Genomic DNA, 17,521 nt, shown 5'->3' on the forward strand with positions numbered 1-17,521 from the left:
CTCAAGCTTCTAGACTCATCAGTCCTCTTGCCTCAGCCTCTCAAGTAGCTAGGACTAAAGGGACCCAGCTCAAAATATAGTCTTTAATGGCTGCCTAAAATTCCATCTAGAATCTAAAGAGATACTATATTATGGAATCTGACAAATCTGGTTTCAGATTCAAATTTCAGATTTAAAAAACAAGCAAATGATCTGAATAGACATTTCTTCAGAGAAGATATACAAGTGCCAATAAGCATCTGTAATTGTGGTAGAAAACATTAGTCATTAGGGAAATACAAATAAAAACCAACTAGATAAAGCTAGATCCAATTAGAGTGGCCATAATTAAACAGAAGGGTAATAACAGGTATAGGTAAGGATGTAGTGAAATTGGAATCCTTATACATTGCTAGGAGAAACTGAAATTTATGCAATTCCTTTGGAAAAAAGTCTGGTAGTTCTGTAAAGGTTAAATATAGAACCAGGTACGGTGGTGTAGGCCTATAATCCCAGCAATTTAGGAGGCTGTGAGGCAGGAGGAGGATCATAAGTTTGAGACCAGTCTCAGCCATTTAGCAAAACCCTATATCAAAATAAAATATAAGAGGACTGGGGTAGAAGTTTAGTGGTAAAGCACCTCTGGGTTCAATCCCCAACTAACTAATCAACCAAAGCTTTTGTTTATGGTGCCATATGATCTAGTAATTCCTTCTTTAGGTATGTACCTAAAAAATGAAAACATATGTCCACACAAAACTAATACATGAATATTCATAGCAACATTATTCATAATATTCAAATATCTATTAACTGATTAATAAGTAAAATGTGGTATACAGTAGAATATTACTTAGCACTAAAAGGAATGAAGGATACAGGCTGGTTGCAACTTGGGTAAACTGAAAACATTGGACTAAGTGAAAGAAGCCACTCATAAAAGATCACATTGTATGATTCCATTTATATAAATGCCCAGAACAGTAGACAAGTCTACGGAGATTGAAAGTAAATTTGTGATTGCCAGGGTTTAGGGTATGGAGTTTCTTTTAGAAGTGATGGGAATGTTTCGGAATTATGTTGTAGAGATAGTTGTACAACTCCATAATATACTGAAAACAACTGAATTGTGTGTACCTCAGATTTGGTGAATTTTGGGCTGAGGGTAGTTCAGTGATAAAGTGCTTGCCTAATATGTGTGAGGCCTTGGGTTAATCCCCTGCAAAACAGACACACACACACACACACACACACACACACACACACACACACACAAAACACGGAAAAAAAAAAGAGAGAGAAACCCCAAATGGTGAATTTTATAGTTTATATATTATATTTAATAAAACTGGTATCAAAAAGATAATTGGGAGCTAATATACTTAAAACTAAAATCAGATGAGAGATGCTGCTGCTTTTGAACCAGGTAGGTAATGTGGAGGTGGTGAGAAATGGTTGGATTTTAATTGTATTTTGAAGTTAGAACTGGCAGGATTTGCTAAGTGATGATTAGATATAAGGTGTGAGGGGAAGAGGAGGCAAGAATGACTCTTGGCTTTTTGGCCTCAGCAACTGGAAACTTCCATTAGCTGAGATTTTCAAGACTAGTTAGGACAGTTCTTTAGTGGAGGATCAGATCACTTTTTACACATGCCTAATTTGGGTTGTTTATTAGATACATAAAGTAGAAGTGTTCAGAGGGTAGTTTGATGTCTGGAGTCAGGAAAGAAGTATTATTGGAGATGTCAGTTTGTTGGCAGGTTGATGTGTTTAAAACCATGAGTCTGGATCAGTGAGGATCAATGAGAAAGAAGAGGCTCCCAGGCTCAATTGGAGCCTCAGAGCAGTTTTCAAATTGAGAGTTGGGAAAGTCTTGAGTTGAAAAGCCTGAGAGTGGCAATGTCTTCAGGAGAGGAGAGTAAGTTCTCAGGATGGAGAAGCAGGGAGGAATATGATCCATCAGAAGTACTGCTGTGATAGATCTGGAAAAATAAGAATTGACCTTCAGATTTAATTTTGTTTTCTGATGTTTGTTAGTATTAACAAATACACCTTATCACCCTTGCTAAACTATCTGATTACTAATGTATAGATTCTTTTGGATTTTGTATTCACACAAAAATCTATAAATAATGGTAGTTCTGTATTTTTATGTCCTATTCTTAACTTTTTTTTCCTTTTCAAGTCTTAATGTGCTGGGTATGACCTCTACAACAATGGAATATGGAAGTGGTGATAGCAGAAATTCTTGTTTTATTTCTGATTATAAAGGGAAAACTTTCAGCAAGTTCGTAATTGTGAGGGTTTTTGTTTGTTTGTTTTTGATAAGTGTTTTTATCATTTCCATTTTATTTCTAGTTTGTGTAGAGTTGTCGTAAGTGGGATGTTGGCTTTTCAAATGCTTTTTCAGTATACATTGAATTGATTATATGATTTTTCTTTATTGTGAGGAATTACAGTGATTTCCAAATGTTAATACAATCTTGTATTTTAAAAATAAATTGATGTTGGGCTGGGGATGTGGCTCAAGCGGTAGCACGCTCGCCTGGCATGCGTGCGGCCCGGGTTCGATCCTCAGCACCACATACCAACAAAGATGTTGTGTCCGCCGAGAACTAAAAAATAAATATTAAAAAATTCTCTCTCTCTCTTTCTCTCTCCTCTCTCACTCTCTCTTTAAAAATAAATAAATAAATAAATAAATTGATGCATTATTCTTTTTCTATGTAACTTTGATATTTGGTAACCTATCACTCATATAATTTTTTCATCTCTACTTTAAAATTTTATTTAGGAAAGTTGCATGTGTTTTCATTAGTGAAACAGGACTGTAATTTTCCTTCTTCTTTCTTTGTGGTTCTGGGGATGGAATCTAGGGCCTTGAATATGCTAGGAAAGTGTTCTTCCACTGAGGTATACCTCCTGCCTAGATATTTTTTTTTTCTTTGAATGTCTTTATTAAGGTTTTGGTATCAAGCTTAGGCTAACTTCATAAAATGAACTTAGAAGTCTTTTCCTCCTACCCTCCCTTTCTCTTGCTTTCCTTCTTCCTTCCCTTCTTTCTTTCTTTTCTTCCTTATGTTGTCCAGGTTGGTCTTAAACTCAAATTCTTGGACTTAATCTATCTCCCCGCCTCAGCTTCTGGACATGCCTGCTTGGGCTGAGATTTATCATCCCTCTCTCCCTGCCCCATTACTCAGAATTGAACTCAGGGGGATTATACCACTGAGCTACATCCCCAGCCCTTTAAAAATTTTTTGAGACCTTTTTTTTTTGATATAGAGTCTTGCTAAGTTATCCAGGCGGGCCTTAAACTTGTGGTCCTCCTGTCACAGCCTCCCAAGTGGATGGGGTTACAGGTGCATGCCCAATGTCATCTTAATTTTGATTGCCTTTTGTGTATTTTTGTTTTCTATTTGCTCTTTTGTTTTTATTCTGTATAGTTTTTTTTAAATTTGATTCACTGTTTTTATCCCAATTGCTTGGGAATAATGGATGCTTCTGTCATTGATTTTTTTTCAGTCATTTTTCTTTTCTAATATACATGTTTTTACATATTGTCTTCTGTGCCTGACTTTACAATATCTTAATCTGTGGTATACAACTAAAGTATTTGGTTTAAAATATTTTGTAATCAACATAGTAGTGAATTCTTCCTTGACTCACTTATAGAGTTGTACTTAATTAACTTTCAAGCAATTGGGTTCTGATTATTATAATTATTATTTAAATTATATTTTTGCTGCTGATTTCTAGCATGATTTCATGTGCAGTTGAAAAAGCGTATACTATGGTTATTTGGGTGCAGTGTGTGTATATATAAATTTTTTAAAAACTTTAAAAAAATTCTTGATGGACCTTTCTTTTATTCATTTATTTATATGCGGTACTGAGAATCAAATCAAATGTTCAAGGCAAGCGCTCTACCACTGAGCCACAACCTCAGCCCAGTTTATCTATTAGTTTATTGAATAGATATTTAGTCTAGTTATGTTTATTGCATGGCTGAACTCTATGTCCTTACTGTTTCTTCTTCTCTTTGCCCTGCCCCACTACTTCAGTGTCTCTGAATGGTATCCCTTTGTAAAAATATAGAACAAGATCACGACCAGGATACAAATATTAATATAGTCAAGATATAGTAATTCCTTAAGTGGCCCATTTATAGCCATTTCTCTTTTTCCTTTTCTTTTTTTTGGTACCAGAGATTGAACCTAGGGGAGCTTAGCCACTGAGCCACATCCCCACCCCTTTTCATTTATTTATTTTTTTATTTTGAGACTTAGGGCCTCCTTAAGTTGCTGAGGCTGGCTTTTAACTTGTGGTCCTCTGCCTCAGCCTCCCAAATTGCTGGAATTCCAGGCATGCACCACTGTGCTCTGCCCATTTCTACTTTTCCCTCCTTCTCTTACTCCTTTTTCAAGGCTTGAAATCACTAATCTATTCTCCATGTCTATAATTATGTCATTTCTAGAATATTATATAAGTGGAATAATTTAATATATGACCTTGTAGGGTTGGTTTTTTTACTCAGTATAATTCTCTGAAATTTTATATAGGTTAATGATGTATCAGGTCTTTTTTTTTTTTTTTTTATACTGACTGGTATTTCATGGAATAGATGTATCGTATTTGTTTTAACCAGTTACCCATTGAATGACATTATTATGAATAAAGCTGTTGTAAGCATTTACCTGGAGTTTTGAGCTAATATAGTTTTTCATTTCTCAGGGATATAAATCCAGAAGTGCAACTTGTATGATAGTTGTATATTTAATTTTTAAAGAAATTGCCAATGTTTTTAAAGTGACTATGCTATTTTACATTCCAATCAACAACACAGGGGGGATCTAGTGTCTCTGAAGCTTAGCCATTATTTGATGTTGTCAATATGTTTTATTTTAGCCAACCTAATAGGTAAGTAATATGTCATTATAGATTCAATTTGCATTTATTAGTGGCCAATGACATCAAAGGTTGTTTATTTGCTTATTTGCCATTTGTATGCTTCTTTCATATAACATTTTCTCCTTTTTTACTGATTTTCTAGTTGAATTGTTTATTTTGGCTGTTAAATTTTCATAAGTTCTTTATGTATTCCAGATATTAGTTCCTTGTCATACATATAATAAGTAAATATTCTCTCTCAAGTATGTAGCTTGTCTTTTTATCCTCTTGAGAGTTTTTTTTTTCTTTTTTTAAAGGGATTTTTCATGGAGCAAATTTTTATTTTGAAGTGAAAATTATCAGTTTTTAATTTATTTTATTTTTTTTTTGTGGTACTCAGGATTGAATCCAGGGCTTTCTACCTCTGAGCTACAGTCTCCCAGCCTTTTTTATTTTTTTATTTTGATGTAAGATCTCATTAAATTACTGAGGCTGGCCTCAAACTTGTGATCCTCCTGCCTGATTCTCCCAGTAGTTGGGATTATAGGCATGCTCCACAGCACCCCACTATTTCTTACATTTAAATCTGTGATCTATTTTGAGTTAATTATTCTGTAAAGTGTGAGACTTAGATTAAGCTTTATATTTTTTGCCTCTAAGTGTCTGCTTGTTCCAATATCATTTATTGAAAAGGCTGTATATTTTCCATTGAATTTCTTTTGCACCTTCATCAAAAACCAGTTGGGCATATATATGTTAGCCGTTTTGGTGTTTTCTATTCTATTCCCAGATTTGTTACTCTGCTGATACCATGCAGACTTGATTACTGTGGCTGTTTACGAACTCTTGAAATCAGGTCGATTGATCCCTTCCCACTCTATTCTTTTTCAAAATTGTTCTAGCTGTAGTTCCTTTTTCTTTTTTTTTAAAATATTTATTTATTTTTTAGTTTTCAGTGGACACAAGTCTTTATTTTTTATTTATATGTGGTGCTGAGGATCGAACCCAGCACCATGCGCATGCCAGGCAAGCATGCTACCGCTTGAGCCATATCCCCAGCCCTGTAGTTCCTTTTTCTTATAAATTTTAGAATAATCGTGTCTATGTTTGTAAAAAAAAAGTCTTGCTTGAGTTTTGATAGAAATTGTGTTAAACCTGTATATGAATATGGGAAGAATTGACATCTTTGCATGTTGAGCATTTCAGTCCATGAACATGCTGTCTTGCCATGAATTTAGATGTTTGTTTTTTTTTTTATCCCTGTTTTGTAATTTTCAGCATAAAAGTTTTGCATTTCTTTTGTTAGATTTGTACTTAAGTATTTCATAGTTTTTTGGAGTGACTGAATATTCTGCAACCATGTACATTGCTAGGAGAGGTAACTGTTGTATTTTTTGTTTTCTTTCTTTCTTTTTGTCTTGCATCCTTGCTAAACTTATTTGTTGGATATTTTGTAGATTCCTCAATGACCACATCATCTGTTATTAGGGACAGATTCATTCCTTCTTTTCTGATCTATATATACTTCTTTTCTTTTTTTTTTATACCTTATTTTACAAGCTAGAACTTCTAGCAATATATTGAATAAAAGTGGTAAGAGTGAATATTCTTACTATGTTCCTGATTTTAGGAGGAAAGCATTTAGTATTTTATCACTAGATATAATGTTAACTCTAGGGTTTTAAATTTATTTATTTTTTAAATTTTTTGGTGGATGGTGGTATTGGGGATCAAACCCAGGACCTTGTATAAACTAGGCAATCCCTTTACCCCTGAGCCAAATCTCCAAACTTTTAAAACAATTTATTTTGAGGTAGGGTTTTGCTAAGTTATTCAGTCTCACCTTGAACTTGCTATCCTCCTGCCTCATTTACCATAGCAGGGATTATAGGCATGGGCCACCATACTACTACGGTTGGCCACCCAGCCAACTGTAGGTTTTTTTGTAGATGTTATTTATCAAGTTGAGGAAGTGCCCCTCTATTTCTGTTTTTTTTTTTTTTTTTTCTGGTAGGTTTTTTAAAAATTATGAATGAGTGTTGATTTTTGTCAGATTTTTTCCAATATTGATTGATACAGTTTAATTTTTATTCTTTAACCTGTTAATATTGTAGATTACACTAATTTTTAAATATTGAACCAGCTTTGCATCTTTGGAATAAACTTCATGGTATATAAGTTTTTAAAATATATTGCTGAATTTTATTTGCTAATGTTTTCTTAACGATTTTGTAACTACATTTATGAGGGAAGTTGGTCTGTATTTTTTTGATTTTGTCTGGTTTTGGCTTTTTCTTTTTGATAGTGCTTGGGATCAAATCCAGGACCTCAGGTGTGCAGGGCAAGCTGTACCACCAAGTTACATCCCAGCCTCTGGTTTTGGTATCAGGATAGTACTAACTTTATAAAATGAATTGAAAGTGTTCCTTCCTCTTATTTCCTAGGAGAGATTGTGTAGAAGTCACTTTGAGTTTTCTTAAAAATGTTTGTTAGAGTTCTTCATTTAATACTGAGATATGTGTGTGTGTGTGTGTGTGTGTGTGTGTGTGTATTTAGTTTTAAAATTGTGAATTAAATTTAACTAAAAATTATAGTTTTTTTCCCCCCCTTCTTTTTTGGTACCAGGGATTGAACCAGGACTGCTTGACCCCTGAGCCACATCCCCAGCCTATTTTTATTTTTTATTAGGAGTCAGGGTCTCACTAAATTGCTTAAGGCCTTGCTAAGTTACTGAGGCTGGATTTGAACTTATGATCCTCCTGCCTCAGCCTCCTGAGCTCCTGGGATTATAGGCATGTGTCACCACACCTGGTAAATTATAAGTCTTTTATCTATTGAGTGTGTTACGGTAGACTGGACTTCTGTGTGTATAAATGTTTGTAGTTTACTAGTCTGCTGATATCTTCAGGGTCTGTAATGATATTCCATTTTTAACCCTAATATTGATAATTTGTGTTTTCTCTCTTTTAGCTAGAGGTTTGTGGATTGTATTTATTTTAATTAGCTAGTTTGTACTTCTAAAATTTGATTTTCTCTGTTGTTCTCCTGTTTTCGTTGCTGTCTTTTCATTTCCTTCTATTTTTTTCTAGGTTCTTGTGATGAGGGCTTATCTGTTGATTTAAGGTGTTTCTTCTTTTCCAACGTATGCATTTAGCACTATACATTTCCCTTCATCACTGCTTTAGCTGTGTGCTGTAAATTTCAATATAATGTATTTTCATTTTTATTCAGTTCAGCGTATTTAAAAATTTTTCTTTACACTCATCTTTGATCCATGGATTATTTAGAAGAATATTAGTTTCCAAATTGGAGATTTTTCTGTTATCCTTTGACTTGTTGACTTCTAGTTTGATTCTATGTGGAGAACAAATTGTATTCTTTTAATTCTTTTAAATTTGGTAAGATTTGTTATGTAGCTTAGTTATGGTTTGTCTTGGTAGATGTTCTGTGGGCATTTGAAAAGAATATATATTCTGCTGTTGTTGGGTGGAATGTTCTAGAAATGTTGATTAGATTTCTTAATTGTTGGTATTGTTGAATTCTGTATCTTTGGGATTTTCTGTCTAATTGTGTAAATTGTTACTGGAGCAGTATTGAATCAGTGAATTTGTCTTTTTTTTTTTTTCCAGTTCTATCAGTTTTTTCTTTATCTGTTTGGTAGCTCTCTTATTGAGTATGTGGACATTTAGGCTTGCTATGTCTTCCTGGTGGATTGATCCTTTATCATTATTTACCTACTCTTTTTTCTGTCTCTGGTAATTTCTTTGCATTCTACTTATATCTAAGATATAAAAGTGTAATTTTATTTAATTTTAATTAATTTAAATTTAAATAGGCACATGTGGCTGGTGGCTGCCATATTGACATTGCAATTCTGGAAGGTGGAGAGCCTATGACACAAATTTAATTAAAAGGTAAATTTTATAGTATGTTAGAAGGTGACAAGGGCAATGGGTGGTCAGCAGGAAGGGAGGAGATTGGGGCAGAGGGAGTTGGGTATTTGATTTTCAATTGGACAATTAGAAAAAAATCATTGAATATGATTCTTGAACAGAGACTTTTGAAGGAAGTGTGGGATTTAGTAATGCAAATGTCTGGGGAAGAGTAAATTAAGAGTCAGCAGGGAGGTAAGCCATTGAAAGAACTTTAGCTTTTACTCCAAGTGACATGGAGAACAACTTGAATTTAAAACAGATCCTGATTCAATTAGACTTAGGTTGTCTAAAGATCATTCTGGCAGGTAGGTTGAAAATAGACTTTAGGGGACAAGGGTGCTAACCAGTTAGGACAAGAATCCTAACTAGTTAGGAGACAAAAATGGTAGATGATGGTAGTTAGACCAGATAGTTAGAGTGGATTTTGGGGAAAATATGTTAAATCTGAAGTGTTTATTGACTACATCCAAGCAGAGAAAACAAGTAAATTCTCTGTAGTTTTATTCCCAATACATGAGTCACTGCCCTTGTGGAGCTTACACTTTACTGGATTGTGGATAGTAAACACAATATTAATAGAACATATGCCATGTTAGAAGATAAATCTTAGGCAAAAAAAAAAAAAAAATCAACAAGAGAAAGGAATTAGAGGACTTGAGTTTCTGAGGTGGTAACATTTGAGTAATGATAAGAAGGTGGTGAGGAAATATATAAGTACCTGGGGTAAAAAGTAGTTCAGATATTAGGAACCAAGGTGTAAATGTTGCTATTTGGGAGCATGGCTGATGTGTTTGAAGAAAAGCAAGGATGCTAAGTATGTCTGGAATGGCATGAGCAAGGGAAGAAGGATCTGGAGATGACAGTACAGAGGTAACAAGTGTCTGGGTTAAGGTCATTTTAAGGGCTTTGCTTTCATCTTGAGACAGGAGGCTGGTGGATAGTGTAGGAGAAAAGCGTATGATCCAGCCTAGGGTTTAATTGAGCCACTCTGCCTGCTGTGCTAAGTAGACTGAAGGGACAAGAGTGGAAGCAGGGAGATTGATTTGTCTGATTAATCCAGGAGAGAGTCTGAGATAGCTGAATCTAGGGTGGTAGCAGTGGAGATGGTAAAGAATGATCACATCCTGGATACATTTTGTGGGTTGTATTTGGCAAAATTGGCTTACCAGTTGGATGTGGGATGAGAGGAGTCAAAGATCATTCCAAGATTTATAACATGAGCAATTAGAAGGATAGAGTTACATTAACAGAGATGGGAAAGACTGGGAAGAACAGGTTCAAAGGGTTTGATCAGGAACTCAGTTTTGGACATGTTTAGTTTATGATACCTATTAGACATCTGAGTGTAGATTCAATAGGCATCATAATTGTATTTATGGATGCTGTTTTATGTGTTTAAAATGAAATAATGGTATTAAAACAGTGTAGTCACTGTGTTTCACACAGTGTATTCACTGTTCTGAAATACATTACGTTTGTTAATATCTTAATTTTTATTTAACATGTTCAATTCTGGAAAAACTGGAATATTTTGGACAGAGAAATTGTTCGACTATTTTTTGGCTTTGCTGCCAGAGTCGATGGTACTTTCTTAGCATTAAATAATAATGTCATTCCAGTTTTAGAAATATAACTACATAGCCTGAGTGTTTTTACTTGCTTTCTATTTTAGGTCCTATTACCACTGGATTGTGCAAGATTTTTAACGCTATTTTCTTTGAATTATGATTTAATATCAAACATCTTAAATTTTTTTAAAAAAGGGAAAAATTTTAGTTTTGGAAGTCAGAATGCCAAGGAAAAGGAAAAATCTTGGGGGAAATCCTATTCGGAAGACTGCAAACTCTAAGGAAGTTGTCGTATCCAGTCTTGCTAGTCATGAGGAGTCAACCACTACCCTTCCTTCCGTGTGTGAGACAAACACTGATCAGGAAGAACTCTTCACCAATATCTCAGAGATGTTTTCTGATCTGGATCCTGATGTAGTATATTTGATGCTTTCTGAATGTGATTTCAAAGGTGAGAAAAAGTTCAGTTTGAACCCTTTGCGTCTTATAAGAAGACTTCATATATATGCCATGATCAGTAGTAATATAGTAAAGTAACTGTCCTATTTCCCTTTTGTTCATCATTTTCTAAGCACTTGCCATGGGCAAGGTACTACGTTTGGTATTATGAGGAATATGAAGAAGAATAAAGCAAAATTTTTCCTCTTAAGAAATGCACAGTTCTAGATGTAAGATGCATGTATAGATATCATTCTTCATTTTATTTTTTAATCTTTCCTTTAGAACCGGTTGGCACTGTTGACATTTTGGACTGGATAACTCTTCATTGTAAATGGTTCTGCTGTGTATTATAGGGTGTTTAGTAGCATCCCTAGCCTATACTCACTAGATGCCAGTAGCACCCCAACCCCTAGTTGTGGCAATCACAAATATTTCCCTATGTTGTCATTTGTCCCCTGGGAGACAAAATTATATGTGGTTGAGAGCCAGTGTCTTAGAATGTAAGCTCCATGAAGACAGAGATTTTAAAAACTTTTTATTTTTCTTCTATATTCCTAACCCCTGAAATAGCAAATGACCCATAATAGAAGTTAGCAGAGATTTATTGAGTGACTAGGTAATTGTTTATAATTATAGAAATAAGAGCTGATTAATAAGAATTGAGGCAAGTAGTGTTGTTTCAGAACATTGGCTTTGGACTCAAGAGGCCTGGGTTGCATTTCAGTTCTGCTGACCTCTCAAGTCTTTTGTTTTCTAATCTGTTAATAAAAAAATAATAGCATATATCTTATAGGACTTTTTGGTTGAGGACTGAGTATTTTTTCTTGGTGAAGTCTTAGTAAATTATTAATAACTTGTAATAAACTGTTTAGAAGTATGTTTGCAGACCGAGGGACTGTATAAAGTTGACTGGATGAATAAATGACTTGATGATATTTAGTATTGTTATTGACCATGATTAGTATAAAATGAAGATTTGAAGGTTTTGATAATACATGATATACTTCCATTTTAGTCATTGTGTGAACTGTGATGTGAGCATATTTTACCTATTCTATTTTGGTATGTGTGCAGAAAACCAGGTTTCTACAACACACTTGGTGCTCAGAAATGATGGTGTGTAGTTTTGTAAGTGACTTTAACATTTATTTCCTAATTTTGGTGTCTTTAAAATTTGTTGAATATACATTAACATAGGAGCAGGAAACCATAAGAAAACTATATATCTTAACAAATAACTTATTTCTCTTTTCAGGATCTTCTGAGGACCTTGTTATAAACATTTGATATTTTCAGTAGTTTGAATAATAGCATTGATGACATTTTATATTCTGCTTTTTAAACTTAATATGACATAAACAGTTTTTCAGTGTTCTACAACCTTTTGTTTATTTTCAGCAGTTTTCCAGGACTCCAGTGAGGAATTGTGCTGTAACTTATTTATCTAAGTTTCTCATGAATAATTAACATTGTGAAGAACACCTTGGTAAAAATAGCCTCTTTCTTTCTTTTGGCTTTTTTTTCTTAGTCCCCAAATTTTGTTTTCTGCGTCATAGGGTAAGAGCAGTTTTCGACCCTTGGAAATACACTGCTTAAATTGCCCACCAATGAGGTATGCAGGTTTGTAATACCACTGGCACTGAATAAGTGTAGCCCTTTCACCACAGCCTCTTCAGCATTATGTAGAATTGTTTTAAGATTTTAATAGTAATAAATTGTACCTTAATTTGTGTTTTTTTTAATAAAGAGAAATAGTAAACATTTTTATAGATGAGTTTTCATTAATTCTTATATTCTTATATTTATTGTTCATTCATATTTTTGTTTGTTTTTCTACTATAGTTTAAATTTTTTCCAACACTCTGTTTAAGACTTTTCTTTGTTTGATAATGATCTATGTTGGTCTTGTATTTCTTTTTACTTAATGCTGTTTTTTTTTTGTTGTTATATACATGCTAGTTTTTTAAGTTGATTTTTTTTGGTTTTTCTATCATGTAGATTTTTTTCATAGAAATACCTCTTATATTTGCTTTCTTTTTCTTTCTTTCTTTCTTTTTTTTTTTTTCTTTTCCCTTTTTTCCATTTTTAGGGCTTCTTGCCTTTGTAGTATTGATGTGATTTCCTGATTGATCCTTCTGCCAGGTTTGCCCCCTCCAATCCCTCTTTGTTTTTCTTCTTAAGGGAACATTAATTGGGTGCTTACTAGGTGCCAGTCCTTGTGCACAGCACTTTTTCATGGATTATCTCATTTAGTCCTCACAACAACCTATGAGGTAGGTACTTTTATTATCCCAATATTACAAATGAGAAACTTGAGGCTTAGGGAAGCTAATTACTTGTTCAAAGTGATGTAGCCAGCAAGTAGGAATTTAAATGCCGGTGTTCTGACTCCAGACCAGAGCTGTTACCTGCTGTGCTGTGCCATTTCCACATTAATCTTCTTTAAAACAAATCAAGGAAAAAAAAAAAAAAAACTTCAAAAAAAAAAAAATTTCAAAAAAAACACAAAAAACAAAAAACCCCAAAACAAAAACAAACCCCAAATTTTAGATGCTTAAAAGTTTTTCTTGTGGTGCTGGGAATCAAATCCAGGGTTTAATGCATCTACATCCCCATTCCTAAATACTTAAAAATTCTAATGGTTGCTCATTTGTTATTACAAAAAGAGCTCAGCATTGGAGTCAGACACACCAGTCCTGGCTCTGTCACTTTCTATCTGTGTGACTTGAGCTGAGTTGGTATACTTTTTTGAGCTTCATTGTCTTCATCTATTTCCATAGATGTCTTCATAATACCTCATAGTATTCTTCGAGGATTCAGTGAGGTGATTTGTATAAAACTTCTAGCCCAAATGCTATGACTATCAGTTTCTTTTCAAGTTCCCTTAAAAAATAAAATTAATATTTCTTAGCATGTCATATAAGACCCTTCTCAATTTTATCCCATCTCCCTTTGCAGTTTTATCTTCTTTTCTTTTCAACCATACATATTGCTGAGTACCCACTCTCTCCAACCAACTTCTCTCAATACTTTAAACATGCTTTGTATTTTCAACCTTGGCTTACCTTTTCCTCCCATTTGGCAAACTGCTTTTTAATTTTCAAGTGCCAGTTCACATATCCCTTTATGTAAAATCTTTCCTTACTTTCCTGAACACTGCTGTGGCATTTGTACACTCTCAAAACAATGCATTATTTAATTTATAGTATGATATAATTATTTTCTAATGTAATTGTCTTCAATCTCCATTAAACTGCAAAATCCTTTGAAGTAGTAAAGACTCTTATTTGTTTTTTTAAAAAGTATTTATGATATATAGTACATGCTCATAAAAATTTTTTTGTATTAAGTGAAATTTGTAGTATGGTCTTTATAAATTAGACTTACTAGAATATGTACTTAAATATGCAATACTTAAAATAACATGCAATAGGTAATTGTTGAATAAATCAATTGAATTTAAGACCTTTATAAATAACCCTAACATATACTATTCCACATATTTATACTTTTACTCAACAACTTAATTGAAGACTATATACTGGATGATAGTTTAGTATTATTTGTCTGAAAGAACAGCATTGCATGTCTCTTATTAAAACTTCTTCAGTAATGCAGTCTTTGTTATATTAGTAAAAAATTAATTTCTAAAAGATGACTTGAATATATATAAATTTCTCTATATTCCTTTCAAGGCAAAATCCAGTATTTTCCTTGGATTTTAATAAAGTTATGTCTTACTTTTTCAACATCTATATGTATTTTTTTGTTGTTATTGTTGTTGTTCTTGTTATACAGTTGAAAATGCCATGGATTGTCTGTTAGAATTGTCTGCCTCTGATGCCAAGATAGAAGAATCATCTTCACAAAGCTTTGTTGCTTCTGAGAACCAGCCAGTTGAAACAGGAAGTGAAATAATGGAGAAGTGTCCTCTTGAAGAAGAGAGTGAAGATTCGAAGATGGATTCATTTCTGGATATGCAGCTGACTGAAGACTTGGATTCCTTAATACAGAATGCTTTTGAGAAATTGAACTCTTCTCCTGATGACCAAGTATACTCATTTTTGCCTTTGCAAGATGTTAATAGTTTTAATGACCCAAGTAAATTTATAAATTCACATTCAAGTAATACGGCTCCTGTCCATTGTATGCAAAATATGGATTCCAACAGTGAGAATTTAGAAAATTCTGTCTCTACAGTAAGTTCAAACCCATTAACTTCACATTCAGTTTTGAATGGGTCCAAAAGTTTTATAAAGGATAACACTTTGGCTTTAGAAGATGATTACCAAGAAGATTCTCATCTCAGTAATTCTTTAAATCCAACAAATGACTCTATCGTGGGTTGTAGCAATCTTAATCAGAGACAGAGCGAGCTTTTAGAATCTGAGCATGTTGAGGCTCAACTTTCCGAAGCCCCTGTAAATTTGAATGCTAACGAACCTCAAGCTTCTTTAAACCTTCCTGTGCAAAATTCAGGGTGTGATTTGCCAGATACTGGTGGGAATCAGAGGTCTACTTCTGTCTCTGATATTTTTGTACCTTCTGAAGGGTTCAATTTCAAGCCACACAAACATACTGAACTACCACCAAAGGGGAAGGATATGAATTACTGCCCAGTACTTACCCCTCTCCCTTTACTGCTTCCTCCTCCTCCACCTCCACCAATGTGGAATCCAATGATTCCTGCTTTTGACCTCTTTCAAGGAAGCCATGGGTTTGTGGCTCCTGTTGTAACCACAGCTGCACACTGGAGACCCGTCAACTACACATTTCCACCCTCGATCATTTCTCACACTTCCCCAACGAAGGTATGGAGAAACCAAGAGGGAACAAGTGCTTATCAAGTACAAGAAACTCCTGTTTCTCAAGTTGTAAGAAAAAAGACAACATCATATGTTGGACTAGTTCTTGTTCTTCTCAGAGGCCTTCCAGGATCAGGAAAATCTTTTTTGGCGAGGTACGAGGTTTCAATTGAATTCTAAGAAGTATTATGCATGATTCTGAACAGATAATCTGAATATGCAAAATGCTTTGCTTGATGGAGATGTTTATTAACTCCTAAGGTATTTTTTTTTCCCACTTGTTTTTTTGAACTTTGTAGCTAATAACACTGTTTTCTCTAGAAATTTTTATTGGAAAATTTCCTCTCAGAATACCTTTGAGAGAATAGAAGAAAAAATTAAGATGGTTACAATATATTTTTTAATACTTTTTATTTATTTATTTTTATGTGGTGCTGAAGATCAAACCCCAGGGCCTCACGTGTTCTAGGCAAGTACTCTACCACTGAGCCGCAACCCCAGCCCTGGTTCCAATATTTTGACCTTGTGAAATAAACAGGAATAACTTTGTGTGGAGGAGAGTTAATTTGAGTGGGAGAAAGATGAGTTCAACTTTGATCATGGAGTTAAACAACCATAATTAATTTTGTATTCATGGAAAGGAAGTCTTTTTTTTAATTTTTAATTTTTTTTTATTAGTTGTTCAAAACATTACAAAGTTCTTGGCATATCATATTTTATACATTTGATTCAAGTGGATTATGAAAAAGGAAGTCTTAAATACATGAATTCTACTGGTAGTTGGGAGTCTGAGATTCTAGTATGTTGTTAAATTACATTTTTAGAAATGTGTGATTTCAAGATAGAGCATAAGAGATGAACAATGGTAGTAAAAGAACTTTAAATTTTCTGTGATTTATTTATTGCAAAACAGTACTCTCAACTATTTTCTCATATCCATTTTTGTTCATTTTGTAGTTAAGTTAGGAGGTGTGTGCCTTGGCCGGTGACCAGAGTCAGTGTTAGAAGTAGCATTTTATGGTTCCAGTGGCACTCCTTCAAGAGTACTGTTTTCTCTGAGTACAATGGTGCATGCCTATAATTGACTTGAGAGGCTGAGGCAGGAGAATTGCAAGGCCCTAAGCAATTCATTGAGACCCTGTCTCAAAATAAAAAATAAAATGGGCTGGGGATATGGCTCAGTAGTTAAGCACTCCTCAGTTCAATCCCTGGTACCAAAAAAAAAGTACTATTTTCTTAGTTCCTTTTCCCTTCCCTTAGCTTTTTTTTTTTTTTTTTTAATATCTTTATTTATTTTTTATGTGATGCTGAGGTTTGAACCCAGGGCCTCACGTGTGTGAGGCAAGCACTCTACCACTGAGTTACAGCCTCAGCCCTTTCCTTAGCTTTTAAATGGCAAGAGATTTATTCCTAACATTTTATTTGCCTATGCTTTTTTTCTTTCCAAGTTTTTCATTGTTTACCCTCTTTTCTTGAGAGGGTCTTTTCTGTTTGGTCCTGGGTACATTTAATCTTAGTGAGTATGCATAGTTATCTGTGGAATGTGTTTTATTAGCTCATTTCAGTTGTTTTTCTTTTTTTATTTTTTAAATATTTATTTTTTAGGTGTAGATGGACACAACACAATGCCTTTATTTTTATGTGGTGCTGAGGATCGAACCCAGGTCCTGCCCGTGCTTGGTGATCGCTGTACCACTGAGCCACAATCCCAGCCCTCAGTTGTTTTTCTTTTGAAGTAAAAAATGTTTCTTTTATTGTGGGAACTATAATTACAGGCAAATATAAGCTATATAAACCTTGGGAGAGTGAAAATTAACAAAACCTGAAGTTTGAGTTGGAAAGGAATAGAAAAGAGTGACAGAATTAATTACTGTTGTAACAGAACATTAAAATGGTTCGGGTTTCA

At 34.0% G+C, this 17,521-nt stretch overlaps 1 protein-coding gene across 12 annotated transcripts in view; it reads left to right on the forward strand.

Moving 5' to 3' along the window:
• Positions 1-17,521, forward strand: part of N4bp2 (NEDD4 binding protein 2) — a 75,805-nt gene that overhangs the window by 11,282 nt on the left and 47,002 nt on the right. For 4 of the 12 annotated variants that reach the window (XR_013425764.1, XM_078021214.1, XM_078021208.1 and 1 more), the window contains exons 4-6: positions 8,702-8,780; positions 10,474-10,820; positions 14,609-15,770. Coding sequence is in view for 11 of the 12 variants with exons in the window: in XM_078021214.1 (XP_077877340.1) it covers positions 10,592-10,820; positions 14,609-15,770 (1,391 nt within the window). In the remaining variant the exon portion in view is untranslated. Of the gene's footprint in view, positions 1-5,141; positions 7,678-8,701; positions 8,781-10,473; positions 10,821-12,991; positions 13,084-14,608; positions 15,771-17,521 lie in introns of those variants that run through there. The other 8 variants (XM_078021210.1, XM_078021211.1, XM_078021209.1 and 5 more) reach the window with 8 other exon arrangements.

Source organism: Ictidomys tridecemlineatus, chromosome 9 (assembly GCF_052094955.1).
Source record: "Ictidomys tridecemlineatus isolate mIctTri1 chromosome 9, mIctTri1.hap1, whole genome shotgun sequence".
Taxonomy (NCBI): Eukaryota; Metazoa; Chordata; class Mammalia; order Rodentia; family Sciuridae; genus Ictidomys; species Ictidomys tridecemlineatus.